At 43.3% G+C, this 24,097-nt stretch overlaps 1 protein-coding gene across 2 annotated transcripts in view; it reads left to right on the top strand.

Annotated features, from left to right (window-relative positions):
* The window catches only part of IFT52 (intraflagellar transport 52), a 30,612-nt gene extending 10,779 nt beyond the window's left edge, over positions 1-19,833 (top strand). For both annotated transcript variants that reach the window (XM_075847062.1, XM_075847063.1), the window contains 9 exons: positions 156-227; positions 1,725-1,851; positions 6,042-6,128; positions 11,884-11,952; positions 12,061-12,215; positions 12,323-12,410; positions 14,037-14,145; positions 14,317-14,462; positions 18,453-19,833. In XM_075847062.1, coding sequence (XP_075703177.1) covers positions 156-227; positions 1,725-1,851; positions 6,042-6,128; positions 11,884-11,952; positions 12,061-12,215; positions 12,323-12,410; positions 14,037-14,145; positions 14,317-14,462; positions 18,453-18,497 — 898 coding nt within the window. In that variant the 3' untranslated portion in view covers positions 18,498-19,833. The remainder of the gene's footprint in view (positions 1-155; positions 228-1,724; positions 1,852-6,041; positions 6,129-11,883; positions 11,953-12,060; positions 12,216-12,322; positions 12,411-14,036; positions 14,146-14,316; positions 14,463-18,452) is intronic.
* Positions 19,834-24,097: the final 4,264 nt, after the last annotated feature.

Raw genomic sequence — 24,097 nt, 5'->3', positions numbered from 1 at the left:
AGCAAGCACTGTTTAGTAATTTGATGTAGAGAAAATGGACGATCCAACTGAAATATATGAGCCCAGCTAAACTGTTAGAAATGTATGACTGTTCTCAGTAGTTAGATACTGAAGAATAAAAAAGAATGATGTTTTTTGTCACTTTTTTCCCACAGGGAGATCAATAGAGCAGCTGGAAAGAACGTCTCGGCTGTAACTGATGATGAGGGTGAAGGGAACAATTCACAGTAAGTTCTCAAAAGACGGGTCGACTGAAATGTATTTGAAAAGTGGAGTAATATGTGTGATGTGTTATTTTCATTAACCCCCTATCGTTCGCCAATTCAACTTTTATGGTGGCCGTTATAGTGCCATGTTATACAGTGCTGCCTTTTGTATAATAAGCTCTGCATCCTGTTCCATCCTAGATTACAGCGAACTACTACTCTAAGGGTATGTTCACACGAGGGCGTCCGTAACGGCTGAAATTACGGGGATGTTTCCGCCTGAAAACATCCCCGTCATTTCAGCCGTACCGGCATGTGCAGGCGCTTGAACGCCGCGTCCATTACGGCCGTAATTAGCGCTGCTATTCATTGGAGTCAATGAATAACGGCTCCAATTACGGCCAAAGAAGTGACAGGTCACTTCTTCTACGCGGGCGTCTATTTACGCGCCGTCATTTGACAGCGGCACGTAAATATACGCCTCGTGTGAACAGACAAACGTCTGCCCATTGCTTTCAATGGGCAGATGTTTGTCAGCGCTATTGAGGCGCTATTTTCAGACGTAATTCGGGGCAAAAACGCCCGAATTACGTCCGTAAATAGGCCGTGTGAACATACCCTAACAGCCAGGATCGGAGGCTGCACCGATCCCTCCCGTTTAATCCTGTGACCGTGGCATGACCAAAGGGGTCTTCCCCTTTCAAACGGGGGACTAGGGGATCCCTGTGCAGTCAGCCCTGGGGACCTAGAAAGGACTTTCACTAAGCCTGCTGTTAGGGCACACTAAGTGTTGCTCTAATATCCTGTATCATAGTGACACAGATCGTAATGTATTCGCATACAGGGGTAAAAAAAAATAATAATAAATAAATAAAATGTCTTCAAAAAATGACAACAAAATGTGATTGCTTAGTATAAAGATCAGCACTCCGTGGCCGCAGGGCGCACAAACGGAGATGGTGCAAAACTGACAAAAAAGTCCTGTGGCAAAAATTGCTGATCAGTTTTGGAGGTCATTGATCAACGGCCGCAGGACGTGAGGGGGGACTGGAACAGGGACTGGGAAAGGGAAATGTAAAAATCACTGTAGAACGTGGCCTCCTGACCCCCTGTCCTACCTTGTCCTGCTGTCGGCTGCTCTCCGGCCACAGACTTACGAAGTGACCGGGAGCACGGAAACATTAATTCCATAACTCCGATAGTAGGGACAAGGTAGGATGGGGGTCAGTGGGTCCCATTCTAGAGATGGGTGCGGGTCCCACAGGTGGGGCCTGCATCTATCGGATATTTACGGCATAACTTGTGGATATACTATAAATATCAGCGATGGGAATACCCCTTTAAGGCCCAAATAGTCCTGTTATTGAGGGGTAAACCTGTCTACAAGGACAATGCTCTCTACTGATATAGTAATTTAGTAAAAGGTATTATAATCCTTTATCTATTTCAAATGCCTGTCATGTCATGCTGTTTACAATGCTATTTAATAGCTACTCAAGTTATGTTTTCTATTTTCAGGGGTTTGACATTTGTTTACCCATTTGGTGCCACACTTAACGTTATGAAGCCAGCAGTGGCTATTCTGTCCACAGGATCAGTGTGTTTCCCACTGAATAGACCAGTCATGGCGTTCTATCAATCCAAGGTAATAAAAACGTAAAGGTTAATGTAAGATTTAAATGGATGGCACTGCCCTGGTATTTGACCTGCTTTCTGTCCTGTTTGTGGCCATTTTATACTGTAAGGCCTAATGCATTGCATACCACCATACTAATTTTGTGGTCCGTTTTCTGTATTTGCTCTCCATTTGTCCACAAAAACTTCCATAGTTAATCCGTGTCATCAATATTCACGAATCTGGAAAAAAAGAAAGGCTGGAACCCCCTGAGCAGGTCACATGATCCACAAATATAGTTATATAGTTAGTACGGTTAAAAAAATACATGTCCATCAAGTTCAACCAAGGAATGGGAAAAGGGAAGGGATGAAACAGAATTTCTACACGTTGACTGAGCTGATATTTTTCCGTTCTAAGCAATGATCTAAGCCTTTTTTAAAGCCATCTACTGTCCCTGCTGTGACGGCTCCTGCAGTGACTATTCCATAGATTCACAGTTCTCACAGTAAAGAAGGCTTGTCGCCTCTGCAGATTGAACCTTCTTTTCTCCAGACGGAGGGAGCGCCCCCTTGTTTTTTGAGGGGGTTTTACATGGAACAGGATTTCACCATATTTTTTGTATGTGCCATTCATATATGTATACAAATTAATCATGTCCCCCCCTTAGGCTGCGTTCACATCTGCGTCAGGGCTCCATTCTGACGTTCTGTCTAAATTTTCCAACGGAGCCCTGACAGACATAAGTGGAAGCCAGAGGTTTCCGTTTCCATCACCATTGTTTTTAATGGTGGCTGATCCAATGCCAACTCCAGGGCATCCTTTCTATGAACTGGAGCCCAGAACTGAACTGCATATTCTAGATGAGGCCTCACTAATGCTTTGTAAAGTGGTAATATTACATCCCTGTCCCCCGAGTCCATGCCTCTTCTAATACATGACAATATCCTGCTGGCCTTTGAAGCAGCTGATTGACACTGCATGCTGTTATTGAGTTTATGATCTACAAGTACACCCAGATCCTTCTCAACAAGTGACTCCCCCAGTGTAGCTCCCCCTAGGACATATGATGCATGCAGGTTGTTGGTACCCAGATGCATAACTTTACATTTATCTACATTAAACTTCATTTGCCAAGTCTCCCAATAGCCCCTCAAAAATTTGGACAGTAAAATGAGATGTCCTGAGTTTTTGCAGCACGAACTCAAGACCCCCACACGGATCCGTGAACATCACGGTTGTGTGCATTGGGCCATATAAATGAATAGGTACATGTGCTATTCGCAAAATTGCGCTAGGCACACAGACATTATGCCTTGGGCTGCACGGTGAAAGCCGTAAAAAACTAAACCCAAGAAACAATGGAGGAATCAGTTTTTTTTTCCAATTTCAGCCTGCAAAGATTTTTATTTTTAGTTTCCCAGTACATTAAATCATACTTTAAATGGTGTAAATAAAAACTACAACTCCTCCCGCAAAAAATAATTCCTCACACCACTCTATTGACAGACAAATAAAAAAGTTATGGCTCTTGGAAAGTGAAGAGGGAAAAAGAAAAAGCAAAAAAGGTATCTGTCCGGAAAGGGTTAATTAATTTCTAATAAAAGAACATTTATGACCACATGTGGGGTATTGCTGTACTCGGGAGAAATTGCTTTACAAATGTTGCTTTTTCCTCCTTTATACTTTGTGAAAATTAAAAAATTCAACATTTTAGTGGAAATAATGTTGATATTCATTTTCACGGCCTAATTCTAATAAATTCTGCAAAAGACCTGTGGGATCTAAATGCTCACTATATCCCTAGATAGATTCCTTAAGTGGTGTAGTTTCCCAAATGGGGTCACTTTTGGGGTGATTCCACTCTTTTGGTCTCTCAGGGGCTTTGCAAATGTGGCATGACACCCAAAAACCATTTCAAATAAATTTGAGCTCCAAAAGCTAAATAGTGCTTCTTCCTCCTAAGCCCTGCTGTGGGTCCAAACAGCAGTTTATTACCAAATATAGCATATTGCGTAATCGGGAGAAATTGCTTTACAAATGTTGGGGTCCTTTTTCTACTTTTATTCCTTGTAAAAAATGCATTTTTCATCTTCACAGACTAATTCAAATTAATTTAGCAAAAAACTTTGGGTTCAAAATGTTAACTATACCCCTAGTTAAATTCCTTGAGGGGTGTAGTTTACGATAACTGGGTCACTTTTTTTTTTTTTTTACTGTTTTGGCACCACAGGACCTCTTCAAACCTGACATGGTGCTTAAAAAATATTCTTACAAAAAAAGGAGGCCCCAAAATCCACTAGTTGCTCCTTTGCTTTCAGTTCATTACCACACTAGGGCCACATGTGGGATATTTCTAAAAACTGCAGAAACTGGGCAATAAATATTGAGGAGTTGCATTTCTTGAGTAAAAAAAATTACATTTGTAAATTTCACCTCTACTTTTCTTTAATTCCTGTGAAACGCCTAAAGGGTTAAAACACTTTCTGAATGCTGTTTTGAATACTTTGAGGGGTGCAGTTTTCAAAATGGGGTGATTTATGGGGACTTTCTAATATATAAAGCCTATTCAGAACTGAACTGGTCCCTGAAAAAATTGTCTTTTGAAAGTTTCTTGAAAATGTGAGAAATTGCTGCGAAAGTTCTAAGCCTTGTAACGTCCTAGAAAAATATAAGGACGTTCAAAAAATGATGCAAACATAAAGTAGACATGTGAAATAGTAAGTATTTTGTGTGCTATTACGATCTGTTTTACAAGCAGATATATTTAAATTTAGAAAAATGCTAATTTTTCCAATTTTCTTTAAATTTTGGTATTTTTCACAAATAAATATTGAATTTATCGACCACATTTTTTCACTAACATAAAGTACAATATGTAACGAGGAAACAGTCTCAGAATCACTTGGATAGGTAAAAGCATTCCAGAGTTATTACCACATAAATTAACACGTCAGATTTGAAAAAAAAATGAAGAGGTTTACGGACTGAGCTCGCTCCATATACAGGTGTCGGCATGTGTTACACAGCCGACACCTCACTGCAAAGGGCAGAATCAAAGATCACTTTGATTCCACCTGTTTAACACCTTAAATTATGACATTTAAATTGTTAGAATCAAGGGGGGGTTGTTTACAGTGGTTGTTATGGCAGTCTGAGGGCCTAATAAAGGGGCCCAGGTCTGCCATCTTTGTACATCCGGCAGGGCTTCAAGGGAGACTGTCAGAATCACAATATATTGCAATTATTTTCTTATGTCTCGGTATTTTTTTTTTATACTTTATTTGGGTTGTATCTATTTGGTTATAAAAATGGGGGGGACCCCACGTCATATTTATTTATTTATTTTTAAAACGACATGGGGTCCCCTCCATTTTCATAATACAGCAGCAGCAGCAGCCTAGCATTACAAGGATGGGAAAGGCCATGGTTTTTGGCCCCTCCCAGCCTCATAATACCAGCCTGCGACCGCCCCGCTACCCGTCCATCACTACAGATGGTCGGGTACTCGATCGTACCCAGCTCTTCCCGACACCATTGGTGGCGGTGGGTACCGGAGTACTAATGGGGGGTTAGTTGCAGCCTTTTCACTGGCTAACACTAAGCCCCGCCTTAGTTATGGACGTCGTCAAATAGACAACTGCCATTATCCAGGCGCTAATAAAGTATTAAAAAAACACAGAGACATAAGAGAATACTTTTAGGCCTTACACGAGCATGTTAAATGTATTTATAATCAAACTAAAAAGCTTGCAAAAGTGTACATATGTGTATAAGGGCCTATTCACATCAGCGGCGGGTTCCGTTTGGAGTTTCTGTTCATCCATTCCATCAGAGGAACAGATGAACGGAAAGCCGAATGGAAACCATAGCTTCCATTTGCATTACCATCGATTTTAATGGTAATGCTTGCGTTTAATTTTGTTTCCGTTTTGTAAAGTTCCTGTTTTGTTTTTTTTAACAGACACTATAGCATAGTCGACTACGCTATTAGTGATGTCCATGACGATGTCTCGTCACTTGACCAGGTCATCAAATCATGGCCCAGCCCTGTGACGTTGCATCCATAGGGCTTGACTGTCCGATATCTAATTATCAGCTGTATTAATTGAAAATGGATGATATATAACTTACTCTGACATGTGTTTTCTACTGTAAATTCACATCGATGGCCTTTTACATGAACATGGGTGATTTATCTTAACTTTTTATATTTTCAGTCACATGAAGGCAAACTGGCCGTGGTGGGATCATGTCAGATGTTCAACGATCAGTACCTGGATAAAGAAGAAAATGCAAAGATTCTGGTGAGATTTTTCTGCTGTATGCTCCCATAAGACAAACCAAATAGCTATCAATGTGCTGGTGAAATAGCTATGGATGTGCCTGCACTGAAGACCCTGTGGTTTGCATTGGCCATAAGGCCAGATTTGACAACGTTGGAGAACCTCTTCAATACAATATCTCTTGTGCACACGGCCATATCACGGATCTGTGTTATATGGATCCATTATACCCATAACCTTCTGTGGGGCCATTCTGTGCCTCTGTGTGTCTCCAATTTTATTCTCAGCCACAAAGTAATTTTTTTCCTCACATTCCATAATTGCTATGGAGGAACCGCATTGCAGCATAGTGAGTTCCTTACGGACTCTGTGTGCCATGGAGGAAGGCTCATGCACGTGACTTTGCCTCGTGTACCGTATTTTTCGGACTATAAGACACACCTGACTACAGGTTTTAGACCACAGAAAATAGGGAAAAATTATTTCATTTTACTACCTTTACAAAGAAAAAACTTTGTTACAAATTTATTTTTTCTGTTTCACCACTTTCTGAGAGCCATAACTTATTTTTTTCATCGATTGAGCGGTGTTAGGGCTTATTTTTTGCGGAGCGAGCTGTAGTTTTTATTGGCATAATTTTTTGGTAAATACAAATTTTTGATCACTTTTTATTTCATTTTTTTTTACCACTAAGGTGACCAAAAAACAACGATTCTGGTGTTTGTAAATTTATTTATTTTTACGCCGTTCACCGTGCGAGTTAGATAATGGTATATTGTAATACTTTGGACTTTTACAGACGCAGCGATACCAATTTTTTTTTTTAACACTGTGCTTGGGGGAAAAATGTGAAAAGGGATTTTTTTTTTAAATGAATTTTTTTTAGATTCCTGAAAATGTATCTAACTTTTTTTTTTTTTACACATTTTATTAGTTTCCGTGAGGGACATGAACCATCGATCGTTAGATCGCTGGTACAATACACTGCAATACAAATGTATTGCAGTATGTTGTCATTTTTACATGCTTCTGTTACCCCTGCTGGAGGCAAGGCTTAGCAGAGGCAGACAGAAGGCAGATCTGGGGGGCCTTTATTAGGCCCCCGGGCTGCCATGAAAACCATTGATGCCCCCCGATCACGTTGCAGGGGGGTTTGTGTGTTGGATGGGGTCGTCCACTATGGGTTTTCCAAGTTTAAAAATAAAAGTTATAGTTATAAGTGCTTTTTTTTCCTACAATAAGTCTTTTAATATAGGAAAAAAATGAACATGTTAAAAAAAAAAAGTACACATATTTAATATCACCGCGTTCGTAACGACCCAAACTATAACACTATAATGTTATTTTTCCTGCACGGTGAATACTGCAAAGAAATAAAAAAATTAAAAGTAGAATACAATGCCAGAATTATTATTTTTTGGTCGTCACCTCTCCCAAAATACACATTAAAAAGTGATCAAAAAGTCGCATGTACCAATAAATACTACAACCTGTCCCGCAAAAAACAAGTCCTTATGCAGCTTTTTCGACTGAAAAATAAAAAAGTTATGGCTCTCAGAATATGGCAGCACAAAACATAATTTGCGCAATAAAATCACTTTTTTTATAAAACGCTGCAAAACACTTAAAAACGATATACATGTGGTATCGCCGTAATCGTATCGTCCTGCAGAATAAAGTAAAATTGTCATTTATAGCCCACGGTGAATGCCGTAAAAAAATAAATTGTCAGAATTGCTGTCTTTTGGTCACCTTGCTTGCCAAAAAATTTAAAAAGTGATAAAAAAACGCATGTACCCCAAAATGGTACCAATGAAAACTACAGATTGTGCCGTAACAAATAAGCCCTCACACAGCTCCGTTGGAGAAAAACGTTCTGTCTCTCAGACTATGGTGATGCAAAATGTGCAGAGTGTTCAAAAAGCGGATAACATCTGGCACCATTTATCACTGCGACACTGGCCTCACATCTGCGGATTATTATTTACCCCATTATTATACCCTCTTATTGTACCCGGATCTACTCCGCACAGATTACATATGCCCCCACATTATAAACTGAAATAGCAGCGAAAACTCCAAACCGAACTATAAGGCTCGGTTCACACGAGCATGTTACGTCCGTAATAGACGGAACTTATTTCAGCCGCAAGTCCTGGAGCGAAAACACTGCAGGGAGCCGGGCTCCTAGCATCATAGTTGTAATCCATCCGTTGCGCATTAACCACTTCGCGCTCCACAACTTAATAGTATGTCGTGGTGCAGGGGGTGATGTATGGTTCGGGCCCTTGCGCTGAGCCCGTGCCATACGCTGCGGGTGTCAGCTGCGTATTACAGCTGACACCCGGGACTAACGGACAGGAACAGCGATTGCACTGTTGCAGGAGCCTATAAAAATGACAATATACTGCAATACATTAGTATTGCAGTGTATTGTACCAGCGATCTAATGATCGCTGGTTCAAGTCCCCTAGGGGGACTAATAAAATGTGTAAAAAAAAAAAAAAGTTAAGTTATTAGTGAAAAAAAATTAAAGTCCAAAAGAAAACCCTTTTCCCATTTTTCCGCTAAAGTAATGTCAAAAATACACAAAATTGGTATCGCTGCATCCATAAAAGTCTGAACTATTACAATATACCATTATTTATCTCTAAAATAATAAAGAATTTAAAACGTCAAAATCGCTGTTTTTTTGATCACCGTAGCCCTAAAAATTTTTTAATAAAAAGTGCTCAAAAAGTTGTATGTACCAAAAAATGGTATCAATAAAAACTACATCTCGTCCCGCAAAAAATAAGCACTCACACCTCTCAATCAACCAAAAAATAAAGAAAGTTATGCCTCTCGGAATGTGGTGAAACAAAACAATTTTTTTTTTTTAACAAATCGTTTTTACTTTTTAAATGTAGTAGAATATAGAAAAAACGATATAAATTTGACATCACCGTAATTGCAGAAAAAATTTAAAGTTGTCGTTTTTACTTCACGGTGAAAGTAGTAAAAACAAAACCCAAAGAACAATGAAGGAATCACAGTTTTTTTCTAATTTCAACCTGCGAAGAATTTTATTTTCAATTTTCCAGTACATTAAATGGTGTAAATAGAAAATACAACTCCTCCCGCAAGAAAAAAAACCCTCGCACCAGTCTATTGACTGAAAAATAAAAAAGATATGGCTCTTGGAAAGCAGGGAGGGAAAAACAAAAATAAAAAAGCAAAAAATGGATCAGTTCAGAAGGGATTAAATAATTTCTAATAAAAAAACATTTATGACCACATGTGGGGTATAGTCGTACTCGGGAGAAATTGCTTTACAAATGTTGGGCGGATTTTTCCTCCTTTATACTTTGTGAAATTGAAAAAATTCAACATTTTAGTGGAAATAATGTTGATATTCATTTTCATGTCCTAATACTAATAAATTCTGCAAAAGACCTGTGGGGTCTAAATGCTCACTATACCCCTAGATAGATTCCTTAAGGGGTGTAGTTTCCCAAATGAGGTCACTTTTGGGGGGTTTCCACTGTTTTGGTCCCTCAGGGGCTTTGCAAATGCGACATGACACCCGAAAACCATTTCAGCTAAATTTCAGCTCCAAAAGCCAAATAGCGCTCCTTCCCTTCTAAGCCCCGCTGTGGGTCCAAACAGAAGTTTATTACCACATATGGGGTATTGCCGTAATCTGGAGAAATTGCTTTACAAATGCTGGGGTGTTTTTTCTCCTTTTATTCCTTGTACAAATTAAAAAAAATAATTTGATTTTCATCTTCACAGACTAATTCAAATACATTTAGCAAAAAAAACTGTGAGGTCAAAAGGCTCACTATACCCCTAGATAAATTAATTGAGGGGTGTAGTTTCCAAAATAAGGTCTCTTTTGTTTTGTTTTTTAATGTTTTGGCACCACAAGACCTCTTCAAACCTGACATGGTGCCTAAAATATATTTTTTAAAAAAGGAGGCCCCAAAATCCTCTAGGTGCTCCTTTGCTTCTGAGGCCTGTGTTTCAGTCCATTAGCACACTAAGGCCACATGTGGGATGTTTCTAAAAACTGCACAATCTGGGCAATAAATATTGAGTTGCATTTCTCGTGTAAAACCTTCTGTGTTACAGAAAAAAATGTATTACAAATGAATTTTGGCAAAAAAAAATGAAATTTGTAATTTTCCCCTCTACTTTGCTTTAATTCCTGAGAAACGCCTATGGGGTGATTTATGAGGACTTTCAGAACTGAACTGGTCCCTGAAAAAAAATAGTCTTTTGAAATTTTCTTGAGAAAATGAGAAATTGCTGCTAAAGTTGTAAGCCTTGTAACGTCCTGGAAAAATAAAAGAATGATTAAAAAACGATGCAAACATAAGGTACACATATGGGGTATATGAAATGGTAACTATTTTGTGTGGTATCACTCTGTCTTACAAGCAGATACATTTAAATTTAGAAAAATGCTAATTTTTGCACATTTTATCTAAATTTTGGTGTTTTTCTCACATAAATATTTAATTTATCGACCAAATTTTTTTACTAACATAAAGTACAATATCTCACGAGAAAACATTCTCAGAATCACTTGGATAGGTAAAAGCATTCCCAAGTTATTACTAGATAAGGTAACACATGTCAGGTTTGAAAAAATAGTCTTCGTCCTCGAGGCCAAAACAGGCTCAGTCCTGAAGGGGTTAATGATCCCCAACAAACAAACTTGAGGGACTAGAAGTCTAGGAAATTTCAACCACCGCTGACCAAATGGGCAAGATCTTAGGGCATAGCCATACACTGTAAAAATACGTGCCAACATCCGATTGGCATCTAAAGCATATATCCGAGTCAGAAATACCAATTAATCTCCGATGTACTGGAGTATAATAGATTCTATGTAGAAATCTGGACTAAATGAGGAAATCACTAGCACTCACAGCAGTATCAAAGACCATTCCACCTCCCACCACTCCTCATTTGATAACTCCGGGATCATCACCCTTCCATCCAAAGAAAGCTCTTTCAAAGGGACGAGGTCCCACCGTTTGCAATGGAGCGTATATTTGAGTCAGGTTTAGGGAGGTCCGGCGAGCCCAATAGGTTCCCCAATTTAGAGTAAGAGAAGACAGATGTTCGGGAGGCAAATTGGACCTCATACGCATGTCGCAATTGTAGGTAGTGTAAGAAAGCATTTTTAGATATACCATATCTGTCCCTAAGATCTGAGAAAGACAGACACCAATCCAGAAGCTACAAAATAAAGTTGACCTACGAAATTAATCCCGGCCCCCACCCACATTACCGCCCCAGGCAACGACTCAAGACGGGATAAATGAGGGTTGTCCCATAATGAAGTTCTAGGGGAGCAAGAGGAGTCCGTAGGGTCTGCAAGCACCTTATGCGTAATCTGCCACACTCGGGCAACCGTTTGAAGTGGGAGGGCCATCGAGCAGGGCAATCTGTATCTATATAATGAGCTAGTGGGGCTCCCATAAGAGCTCATGAGCGCCAAAACTGTGGGGGCGTTGCCCATATCAATGTCAATCCACCAACATGCATATACCAATTGCAAGGCGAGATAATAAAAGTAGAGGTGGATCGCTGCCATTCTACCCAGGGATTTAGGTGCTTGAAGAAGGGTAAGGGTGACACTTTGTTTTTTAAATCACTTTCGGTACAATGCTTAGCCATTTCACAGAATCTTTTTCTCATATGAGAACTCAATAGCCTAAATAGCTTATGAGTATGTCATACCCCACTGTCACACACAGTAACTTTTCCAACTCCTTATCAACAGGAAGTTCTTATGCAGTGGCTCACAACTAATGACATCCAGCTAAACCAAATTGATGCAGAATCTCCAGAGGTGAGTGTGACAGAATCTGCCAAATCCTATGGGGTTGTCCGTGAGATATTGAGCATTAGGAGCCCTTTGGCTTGGCCGTTCCTACTTTGAAACCTCTCATCCTTCCAGATTTCAGATTACACCATGATCCCCGACACCAACAAATTATCCCAGCAGCTGCGGGTCTGCCTGCAGGAAGGAGATGAAAATCCTCGGGATTTCACCACTCTGTTTGACATGAGCATCTATCAGCTAGATACTTCTTCTCTATCCAAAGTCATCAAGTATGTGTCAGGCTCCAGATTGTATTCTCTTCTCCTTTTTGTACTTCTGTACCTTTCCCTACTTCATCGGTTATTGCGTTCTAATCTCCCACATTGTTATTTTACAGAGCCTATAAAGAACTAAGTCTGAAGCATGAGACGCTGCAGCTTATCCAGCCGCAATTTGAGGCTCCGCTTCCTGCTCTGCAACCTGCTGTAAGTACTTTAGAAGGTCATCCTGATCAGCCGTTGATTATCTGCTTACAATGGCCCCTTTCTAGGGGTGGGATATATTAGACGGCAAGTGAACAGTCAATTCTTGAAGTTGATGTGTTGAAATCAGGAATAATGGGCAAGTGTAAGTATCTGCGTAAATGATGAGGGCTAAATTGTAATGGCTAGACAACAGTCAGAGCATCGGCAAAACGGCAGGTTTTGTGGGGTGTTTCCGATATGCAGTTGTTAGTACCTACTAAAACTGCTCCAAGGAAAGTAAACTGCTGAACCGACGACAGTCATATCTGTCCAAGGCTCATTGATTCACATGGGATGCGAAGGCTAGCCTGGCTAGTCCGATCCCACAAAAGAGCTTCTGTAGCACAAATTGCTCAAAAAGTTACTGCTGGCTATGATATAAAGGTGGGGCTGCGTAACCACAGACCGGTCAGAGTGCTTAAGTGGCTACAAAATGCACCTGAGCATCAGAACTGGACCACGGAGCAATGAAAGTGGTGGCCTGGTCTGATGAATCATGTTTTCTATTACATCATGTGGACGGCCGGGTGAGTGTGTGTCACTTACCTGGGGATAAGGTGGCACCAAGATGCACTATGGGAAGAATGCAAGCCAGTAGAGACTGTGTGATGTTCGGGGCAATGTTCAGCTGGGAAACCTGGGATGCTGGCATTCTTGTGGATGTTACATTGACACGTACCTAAACATTGTCGCAATGTGCCCTTCATGGCAATGGCGTTCCCTAATGGCAGTGGCCTCTTTCCGCAGTATAACGTGTCCTGCCACACTGCAAAAATTGTCCAGGAATTGTTTGAGCAACATGTCAAAGAGTTCAAGGTGTTGACTTGGCCTCCAAATTCCGCAGATCTCAATCCAATCCAGCATTTGTGAGATGTGCTGGAAAAACCAGTATGGTCAGTGGAGGCCCCACCTCACAACTTATAGGACTTAAAGGGCACATTCACACGGCTTATTATCTGGCAGAAAAATACATGGCTGATTTCAAGAGAAATCAGCCTCTGAAAACCATGCTTTTTTGGAGCAGAATTTGAAAGCATTTGTGAAGTGTAACTTAGAATCATTTTTGGCATTGTAAAAAATCTGCTTCAAAAACGCCTCAAGAAGAAGTGATGTGCACTTATTTTTTTCGAGATATAGTTTTACGCTGCGTTTTTTTAAAATGGCGGCTGATAATTAAGCCTCGTATGAGCTATACAGCTTTTTACCATTGAAAACAATGTATGGCTGTTTGCAGGTGTGTACAAAGTATTTCAGAGTCTAATACAAGCATTTTTATATTAGGGAATTGTAATAATGCAATCTCCTATTTTCCAATCTTGACAAAGGGTGCTGTGAACATTTCACCTTTTTCTTGTGTTTCTCTCCACTGATCCTGTCAGCAGAGTACAGTAGCAGTTACATAAGTATGTATACTGTCAATAAAAAGTTCAAGGAATTATTACAGTTTGACATTTTGTGTATACATTTAGAATATTGCATTTTCTGAATATAGTGGAGTGGATCTTTACTGTAACTACATTCTTTAAGTATCTTATATGGATGGCATTGTCTAACACTTTGTTTTATTTATTTTTTCTCACCCTTTAGGTATTTCCACCATCGTTCCAGGAACCTCCCGCACCGGCCCTTGAACTGTTTGATTTGGATGAGAATTTCTCTTCTGAAAGATCACGGCTAGCACAAATAACAAATCGATGTGAGTACTCATCCGGTGATTCTTGACACTTCCTCTGCCCGGGTAGTCATTACATTGTGTGGTATAAATAATTGAACACGCTAAAGAGAGATCCGTGGACAGTCATAGAAGTGTAATTACTGCAGGTGAATTTTTAATCTGAAACACTTGTTGTATCTTCTTTCCATGCAGGCACAGAGGATGACCTGGAGTTCTATGTACGGAAGTGTGGTGATATCTTAGGGGTAACTGGAAGCCTGCCAAAGGAAGAACAAGCTGGCAAACACATACTACAGCACATTTTTTTCCAAGTCGTTGAATTCAAGAAACTTAATCAGGTATAAAGAACATACCAAGACCTATTGTACATAGTGAGTGCGGTTGGGAATGGCTCCAAATATCTAAAAAAAAATTATTGAAAAAAACGCACACTCTCAGAGCCGCAACTTTTTCTTTTTCTCGCTGATATAGCTGTATGGGGGCTTGTTTTTTGTGTATTGAGTTGTATTTTTCAATGGCACCATTTTAGTGTATAAATAATTTAATAGCCTATTAACTTTTTTTGGGGAGGAAAATGGGATAAAGACAGCAATTCTGCCGTTCTTTGAATTTTAAATGCACGCCGTTCACCATGCGGTTTAAAAAAAATGTTCTATCAATATTCTATGGGTTGGTACGATTACAGCGATGCCAAATATGTATAGGGTTTTTGTTTGGTTTTTTACTACTGTTTTACGCAAAAAAAAAAATATTAGAAAAGAAAAAATTATTTTTTTAATAAACTTTATTTTACTTCAATTAATACATTTTTTATATTCCCACTAGGAGACTTCACAAAGCAATAATTTGATTACTGATAGTATTGTTCCCTCTTTCAAACTACTTAAATGCCGTGGTCGCCATTGACCAGGGCATTTAGGGGTCTACAGTACTGTGCAAACGTTTTAGGCAGTTGTGGAAAAATGCTGCAAAGTAAGAATGCTTTAAAAAATATGCTTTTTTTTTAATCAATTAACAAAATGTAAAGTGAATGAACAAAAGATAAATCTAAATCAAATTAATATTTGCTGTGACCACCCTTTGCCTTCAAACAGCATCAATTCTTCTAGGTACACTTGCACACCGTTTTTGAAGGAACTCGGCAGGGAGGTTGTTCCAAACATCTTGGAGAACTAACCACAGATCTTCTGTGGATGTCGCTTCCTCAAATCAAATTCTTCTGCCTCTTCATTTAATCCCAGACAGACTATGTTGAGATCAGGGCTCTGTGGGGGACATATCAACACTTCCAGGGCTCCATGTTCTTCTTTACGCTGAAGATACTTCTTAATGACATTTATTAGGTTTTTGGTTGTTGTACTGCTGCAGAATAAACTTGGAGCCAGACGCCTCCCTGATGGTATTGCATGATGAATAAGTATCTGCCTGTATTTCTCAGCATTGAGGACACCATTAATGCTGACCAAATCCGCAACTCCATTTGCTGAAATGCAGCCCCAAACTTCCAAGGAACCTCCACCATGTTTCACTGTTGCCTGCAGACACTTATTATTGTACCGCTCTCCACCCCTAGGGCAAACAAACTGCCTTCTGTTGCAGCCAAATATTTCAAATGTTGACTCAGTCCAGAGCACCTGTTGCCATTTTTCTGCACCCTACTTCGTATGTTTTCGTTCATAGATAAGTCGCTTGGCTTTGTTTCCATGTCAAAGGTATTTCTTTTTGGCCTCACTCCTTCCATGAAGACCACTTTTGGCCAGACTTCTCCGAACAGTAGATGGGTGTAGGTGTACCTGTGTCCCACTGCTTTCTGCCAGTACTGAGCTGATAAAAAAAATAGGAACTCCGCACTCAAAGGTTCGTGTCCTCGGTCGCTGTTCGGTAATGAGCGCCATTACCGAACAGCGACCGAGGACGCAAGAACCGCATATCCTTAGCCACGGCCGTAATCCGTGTCTGAAGGTTGAATCTATAGACCGAAACGTTAAACTTATTTTTGGATTACTACTTTTCGCTATATGTGAAATAAAATATCACTTATTGCATAATACCTTGGAGTGCTGAGTTCCCATTTTTTATACGTTGGTGTGGAAGCCTACTCACGCACTCTTGAAACAGAGTGCTGTGGGATCAAGAAAGTACCTGTTCTGAGCAGATGGCACCACTGGAAATCTTCAGATTTCGAAGGGAAGTAAGCGTGTATAGTCTCTAATTTGCTGCACTAAGACTCCTTGGCCGACCACGGTGTCTATGGTCCTCAAAATTGCCCATTTTTTTGGGGCTTCAAAACAGCTTGAACAGGACATCTTGAAATCTTTGCCTGGTTAGACTTTGCTGATGCAGAAGAACTATATTGTGTCTTGTTGCGGTGCTTAGTTTTGTAAAAGGTGCACCTGTGACATGAAACAGTCTTCCTTAACCTCACATTTGTAGCAGAGTTTCGCTATTCCTCACCCAGTTTTAAAGAGGCTCTGTCACCAGATTTTGCAGCCCCTATCTGCTATTGCAGCAGATAGGCGCTGCAATGTAGATTACAGTAACGTTTTTATTTTTAAAAAAACGAGCATTTTTGGCCAAGTTATGACCATTTTTGTATTTATGCAAATGAGGCTTGCAAAAGTCCAAGTGGGCGTGTTTAAAGTAAAAGTACAACTGGGCGTGTATTATGTGCGTACATCGGGGCGTTTTTACTACTTTTACTAGCTGGGCGTTCTGACCAGAAGTATCATCCACTTCTCTTCAGAACGCCCAGCTTCTGGCAGTGCAGACAGCGTGTTCGAGAAATCACGCTGTGACGACACTCACAGGTCCTGCATAGTGTCGGACGAGCGAGGACACATCGGCACCAGAGGCTACAGTTGATTCTGCAGCAGCATCAGCGTTTGCAGGTAAGTCGATGTAGCTACTTACCTGCAAACGCCGATGCTGCTGCAGAATCAACTGTAGCCTCTGGTACCGATGTGTCCTTGCTCGTCTGACACGATGCAGGAAGTGAGTGACGTCACAGCGTGATCTCTCGAGAACACGCTGTGTGTATGCACTGCCAGAAGCTGGGCGTTCTGAAGAGAAGTGGATGATACTTCTCGTCAGAACGCCCAGCTAGTAAAAGTAGTAAAAACGCCCCGATGTACGCACATAATACACGCCCACTTGGACTTTTACTTTTAAACACACCCACTTGGACTTTTGCAAGCCTCATTTGAATAAATACAAAAATGGTCATAACTTGGCCAAAAATGCTCGTTTTTTAAAAATAAAAACGTTACTGTAATCTACATTGCAGCGCCGATCTGCTGCAATAGCAGATAGGGGTTGCAAAATCTGGTGACAGAGCCTCTTTAAGTCTCCTACACAGCTGTTTGTTAGGGTATGGTCACAAGCAGTGAGAAAAACGTCTGAAAATACAGAACTGTTTTCAGGCGAAAACAGTTCCTGTTTTTAAAGACGTTTTTGTAACAACTTGCGTTTTTTGCGGGGTATATTACGGCCGTTATTGGAGATGTTTTTCAATGGAGTCAATGAAAACCGGCTGCAAAAACGTCCCAAGAAGTGACAAGCAGTTTTTCGCGGGCATCTCTTTAAAAGCCGTATTTTGACAGCGATGCATAAAATTAAGGCTCGTGGGAACAGACCACCGTAAAACGCAATGGGCAGATGTTTGTAGGCGTATTAGGGGCGTAATTAGAGTAAAATGCCCGAATTACGTCTGAAAACATTGCGTGTGAACATACCCTTACAGTTAGTGACCTACATATGAAAATGATGATTACCACCTGTTTGGTATAATTTGTTAATCATACACTAGACTATAATCCTACAAAATCCATGGCCTTGTGTACCTAGAAGAATTGATGCTGTATTGTAGGCAAATGGTGTTCACACCAAATTTTGATTTGATTTAGATTTCTATTTTGTTAATTAATAAACCAAAAATATTAGCACTTATTTTTTTAAAGCATTCTTACTTTGCAGCATTTATCCACAACTGCCTAAAACTTTTGTACAACACGATAAACAGCTGGGATCAGAGTTCTCCAATCCCGGCTGTTGCAGTGGGAGCCCAACTGTCAGTCACAGCCGGGCTCCTGTGCGATCAGAATGACATCCATGTATAGCATTCCGCGGCAACTAACCACCGCATATGACATACATGTAAATCATTCCACGTTAATTAATGGGAGTTTATTCCCATTGATCAGCCACGCATTCATTTGTGGTTTATTATTATATATACATATATATAAAATGTACCTATGGCAGTGGTCCAGCTTCGCGTATAGTGCCTTTAGTGTCCTAGTTGCAATTGATGTTTGTCACTTTTGTTTCAGGAGCATGACTTGGATACTAGTGAAGCCGGCTTCCAAAGCAACTGAAACCCCACATGTAACCCTTTCACCAGCTGAATTCCCAAAGAAGACTACAATCAGTTCTATTTATTCATATTTTTCTAACTTTGTATTTGTGTAGGGACATAGTAAATTAGATTGTAGACTAAATTGCAATATAGATATACACACACACACACACACACACAAGGTTCTTGGTTTTTTGTCATTTAAAAACTCGATTAACAGATATGACCAAGCAGATGTTTGTGGTACAGGATGTGTGTTCTGCTAGCCAGATGAAGACTGGCACTGCCCACTGCAGCTGTACTCTGGATACGTGTCCGTGTATTAGTGTTAGGCCTCATGCACACGACCGTAGTGTTTTTCTGGTCCGCAAATTCCAGGACCGTGTTCCGTGAAATGTCATCCGCAGTTCATCCGTATGTCCTCCGCAGTTCATCCGTATGTAATCCGCAAAATGCGGATGAAAAATAAAAAGCCTAGGTAAAACATGATGACGACAGAACTCATTCCCGGTCGTCGCCTAGCAACACTTCCGCAAATCCGCAAAACTGCGGATGACACACGGCGGTGTATCCGCAATTTCCACGGGCCCATTGACTTCTATTGGCATGTCCGCACCGCATTTGCGGCCCATAATAGGACATGTCCGTAGTTTCTGCGGCACGGATGTGCGGACATGCGGAGAGCCGTGAAAACACGGATAGTGTGTATGGGCCCATAGAAATGAATGGGTCCGCAATTTACCCGTGGATTTGCGGTTGAATTGCGGACGCAAAAACACGGTCGTGTGCATGAGGCCTTAGGTTGGGACTACCCATACTATAGTAACGTGCCAGGAATAGCAGTGGTAAAATTCCTCAGGCAATAACGTTCTCATGCAAATTATCCATCCTCTGTTGTGCTACATGCTCTCTGACCCCTTCTGGGCTGCGATGTGGCTAGAGCCTTGTGCACATAATATTGATTTGTTTTCTCCATTACAACAATGGAAGTTTTTTACCTAGAGAGCATATTTCAATATATTCAGCAAAAAAAAAAAATATATATTTTGATCACTAAAATAAATGAATAGAATAGCAGAAAAGCCAGATAGATTAGAAACATCAAATTAATTTAAAGGATAGGTGAGTATTTTTCAGCTCAGTTTAACCCCTTCACACCATAGCCAATTTTAATTTTTTCGTTCTGTCTTGAAAGAGCCATCATTTTTTTTTTTAATCAACATAGCCATACGAGTTTGTTTTTTGCAGGGCAAGCTGTAGATTTTATTGGATAGCATTTTGGGGGTACACATGACATACAATTTTACCACCATTTTTTGAGGAAAAAAAAAAGCAAAATAAAGCAAAAACCGCAATTCAGGCTTTTGTTTATTTTTAACAGCATTTACCACACTAAATAAATAGTGTGAATAGCTACAGACAAATAAAAAAAAAATGAATTGTTGAAAATAATCGCAGGGGGTGAACATTGTTCACCCACTGCAAATCCCTGTGTAAGATAAAGAAGAGGCTGGACGCAGCTGCAGGCTTGAGGGAAGCCGACATGACCGTCCTGGTAGGGAAAGGGTTAATGTTAAGAGGTGAGGGAAAGGTGAAGAAGCTGAAGGAGGGACGGGGAGGAGCTAGGGGGGACGGGGGGGCCGTTACTGCGCTTCCCGCTGTTTCTCGGCATTGAGCCGGAAGCAGCGGGAGGAGTAGTACACAAGAAGCAAAGCTCCCCGTTGCCCGGCTTTTTAGTATGGCAGAGGCCCTGATTTTAGAGCGGCTGCGTGCCGCTGCTGTGCACCACGGTCCCGGATGGCTGGAGGAGACCGTGGCTGCATTAACGCGGATCCCGGACGCCGTTTCGCCACGTCGGGCACGGCGTTCGGGGTCTGTTGTAAGGGACAGGCTCCCCTCCCCCGGCCCCCCTACGAGCATGGCTATGGCGGCGGGGGGGGAGTCGGCAACAACCGCTCCTGCGCTGGGCAGGCAGAGAGCGGTAGCAGGGGTGACGGCGATGCAGGCTGTGTCGACCCGTCCCTCTCGGCGGTCCCGACCTCCAGAGCGCCTGAGTCCGGAGGTAGTCCCGCGGACACGGCGTCGCAGAGGGAGCCCGATCCCGGACGCTGCAGGCCAGGCAGCTGGGAGGACCGCCCCTTCCCAGGCCCTGCGTCCTGGCAGGAATCCCAGGCCGCGACGGGGTCCGGCGGTAAGCAGGGAGTCGCAGGCCGGGCTCCCTGTCACCCCTCCCCCATCAGATGGAAGATGTCAAGAGCAAGGTACGGCCGCCCCGCATGGTGATGTTCCGGCCAGGGGGCAGGCTTCGTCAGGATCGTCTAGACGGACGACTAGATCTGCAGCGACGTCGAGGCAACAGGTCCGGTCGGAAGTCTGGGTCCCGGCGGTCGGGCGGCAGGTTGCCGGCCCATCGGTCAGCGCGTCCTCATCCCCTTTCCGAAGAGGTCGTTGGGAGGGACAGTCGTCGGCGAGAGAAGAACTGGAGGAAGGTGAACTGGACGTCTATCGTCGAGGTCAGGATGGTCCGGCTGACGGGAACACAGCGCCTGTGCAGCCCGGTGAGTGTATAACTCCTTTATTGTCTTATCCAGCGATTTTTATGTCGGGTGTCGGCGGGGGGGCTGCTAGCATAGCATCGGGGGCCGGTAGTGGCGCGGGCGGACGCGACGGAGCGGGTTCGGCAGATTTAGTGGGTTGCTTACGGGAGCTGGTGGGGCGCCTGGATAGGGCCGCGGCGCCGGTAGTAACGGAAGTGTCCCCTGCGGTAGTTTGGGAAGGCCCCAGGGAAGTGGGATCGTTGCAGGCGCGTCCTGTGGTGGCGGTTAGAGAGGCGGTCGCGGTGTCGGTGCAGACTGAGGCACAGAAGGACGGCGATCGAGTGCGCATGGACGATCGTGCTCGGGGGGAGGTGTATGTTTGTTTTGAGGGTCCGTTGGGGGCGCATTTAAAGCAGGAGGTGCGTGATCGGATCTGGAAAGATGAATATGTTGAAATTTTTTCTCTCTTGCCGCTGGCTAAATTCAATTTGGATAAGAGCAAGCGGGATGAGAGTAAAAAGGACGAGGAGGAACGGCGGCGGTATAGGCTTATCCCGCAGACGTTCGTTAATTGGTCGCAGGCGTTCGCCATATTGGCTAGTGTGATAGGGGAAAAGGCGCCGGAAAATTGTTCGGCGTTATTTTGTTATTTTGATGCTATTGGGGAGGCTCATAGGGCGTATGGGGGTCAGGCGTGGCTGCGATATGATGAGCAATTCCGTCAGCGGAAGGCGGTTCGGCCGGCGATTCGGTGGGACCAGAAGGATATTGCTCTCTGGTTACGGGTTACGGTTCCGGTTAGGCAGCCCTTTCCCGGGAGCGGTGGCCAGGGAGGCCAGACTAGTCAGAGTGGACCAAGCGGCGGGGGAAAGGCGGGGTTTTGCTGGCAATTCAATGAAGGCCAGTGTAAGTTCGGGGCCACGTGCAAGTTCAAGCACGTGTGCTCCGAGTGTAATGGTGCATCACACGGGGCGGCAAAATGTCTGCGTAAAAAGAGGTCCGGGAACCAGCACGGGGCTGGTCAAGGGGGTGTCGCCGGTGAGGGTGGAAAGGATGGCCCCTTATCTAAATGAGTATCCGGATAGGGCGGCGGCTAAGTTGCTTTATGAAGGGTTTAGTGTTGGTTTTGTTATTCCTCCGCCTCCTTATGAGGTTCCGGTTACGCGGAGAAATTTAAAATCGGCTTACGTGCATGCGGAAGTCGTGTCGGAAAAGTTGTTAAAAGAAGTTTCGTTGGGGCGCATGTCGGGGCCATTTGTGGAGTCGCCGGTGAAAGATTTAGTTGTGTCCCCTTTGGGTATTGTCCCTAAACGCGAGCCCGGAAAGTTTCGTTTGATTCAACATTTATCGTATCCCAAAGGTTCGTCGGTAAACGACGGGATTGATCACGAGTTGTGTTCCGTAGTTTATACCTCATTCGATAAGGCGGTGGGGTTAGTGCGGGCTGCGGGTCCGGGGGCGCTGCTAGCAAAAACCGACATCGAGGCGGCGTTCAGGTTGTTGCCGGTGCATCCAGAAAGCCAACGGCTGTTGGGCTGTTTTTGGAATGGGGCCTTTTACGTGGATCGGTGCCTTCCGATGGGGTGTTCTCTTTCTTGTGCATACTTCGAGGCGTTTAGTAGCTTCGTGGAGTGGGTAACGAGGGGAGTATCCGGGGTCGATTCGTTGATCCATTACTTAGATGATTTTTTGTGCGTTGGCCCGGGGGGTTCGCCGGTTTGCGGTAACTTGCTTCATGCCCTGCAGAAGGTGGCGAGGGATTTTGGGATCCCTTTGGCGCCGGAAAAAACGGAGGGCCCGGTAGCGACGATTTGTTTCTTGGGAATCGAAATTGACTCGGTGGCAATGGAGTGTCGGCTCCCGGCGGATAAGCTGGGTGCTTTGAGGCTGGAGGTGCGACGGGCTTGTAGAAGGAAGAAAATGTCGTTGAGGGAGCTTCAGTCGCTGCTGGGGAAGTTGAATTTCGCCTGCCGGATTATGCCGATGGGGAGGGTGTTTGGTAGAAGGTTGGCGGCGGCAACGGCGGGAGTGCGGGCGCCGCATCATTTTGTGAGGCTCAAGGAGGAGCACCGAGCGGATCTTCAGGTTTGGGATGACTTCTTGGGCCAGTACAATGGTCGCTCGCTATGGATGGCCCCAGCGCAGGATACGAGTGATCTGAATATTTTCACGGATGCGGCTGGGGCGGGTGGCTTTGGAGCTTACGGGGGAGGTCCGTGGTGCGCAGGTCAATGGCCGGCTAGCTGGGTGTCCAGTGGATTGACGCGGAATCTGGCCCTGCTCGAGCTGTTTCCCATCGTGGTGGCGGCTACCATTTGGGGGGACAGGCTCAGGGATAAGAAGGTCCGTTTTTACTGCGACAACATGGGTGTGGTGCTTGCCATTAATAACATCACGGCGTCCTCTCCTCCGGTAGTTCAATTGTTGCGACATTTAGTGTTGGTGTGTTTGTCGCTGAACGCGTGGGTGGTGGCGGTGCATGTCCCGGGTGTACGGAATTGTGTTGCTGATGCTCTTTCTCGCTCGCAGTGGGACCGGTTTCGGCAATTGGCTCCGGGAGCGGAACGTATTGGTTTGGCGTGTCCGGATCATCTATGGGATCTGGTATCGGTCCCGTAGAGCAGCTGTTACAAAGGTCTTTGGCGGGCACGACGTGGAGGGCTTATGCTGCTTGTTGGAGGCAGTGGGAGGAGTGGGTAAGAGAGTTGGGTGATGTCAATACGGATAGAGACAGGTTGGTGGCACTTTTGTATTGGTTAGGGGATGCCTGGGAGGCGGGGTTTTCAGTAGCGAAGGTGAACCGGTTTATATCCGCGGTGGCGTTTGGGCTTAAGTTGCGGGGCTTGCGGGATGTATCGAAGGAATTTCTGGTATCGCAGGCTTTGAAGGGGTTGCGCAGAGGTAGGGTGGAGGCGGATAGTAGAAGGCCGGTGTCGTTTGCTTTGCTGGGCTTGTTGGGTGGTTCATTGGCATCGGTATGTCGTTCTTCAGATGAAATGGATTTGTTTCGGTTGGCTTTCTCGTTGGCGTTCTTCGGAGCATTTAGAATAGGTGAGTTGGTGTCGCCAAGTACTAAACAGGC

This window comes from Rhinoderma darwinii, chromosome 13 (assembly GCF_050947455.1).
Source record: "Rhinoderma darwinii isolate aRhiDar2 chromosome 13, aRhiDar2.hap1, whole genome shotgun sequence".
NCBI lineage: Eukaryota > Metazoa > Chordata > Amphibia > Anura > Rhinodermatidae > Rhinoderma > Rhinoderma darwinii.
The sequence above is the reverse complement of the archived record's forward strand: the minus strand, read 5'-3'. Positions and strand labels throughout refer to the sequence as shown.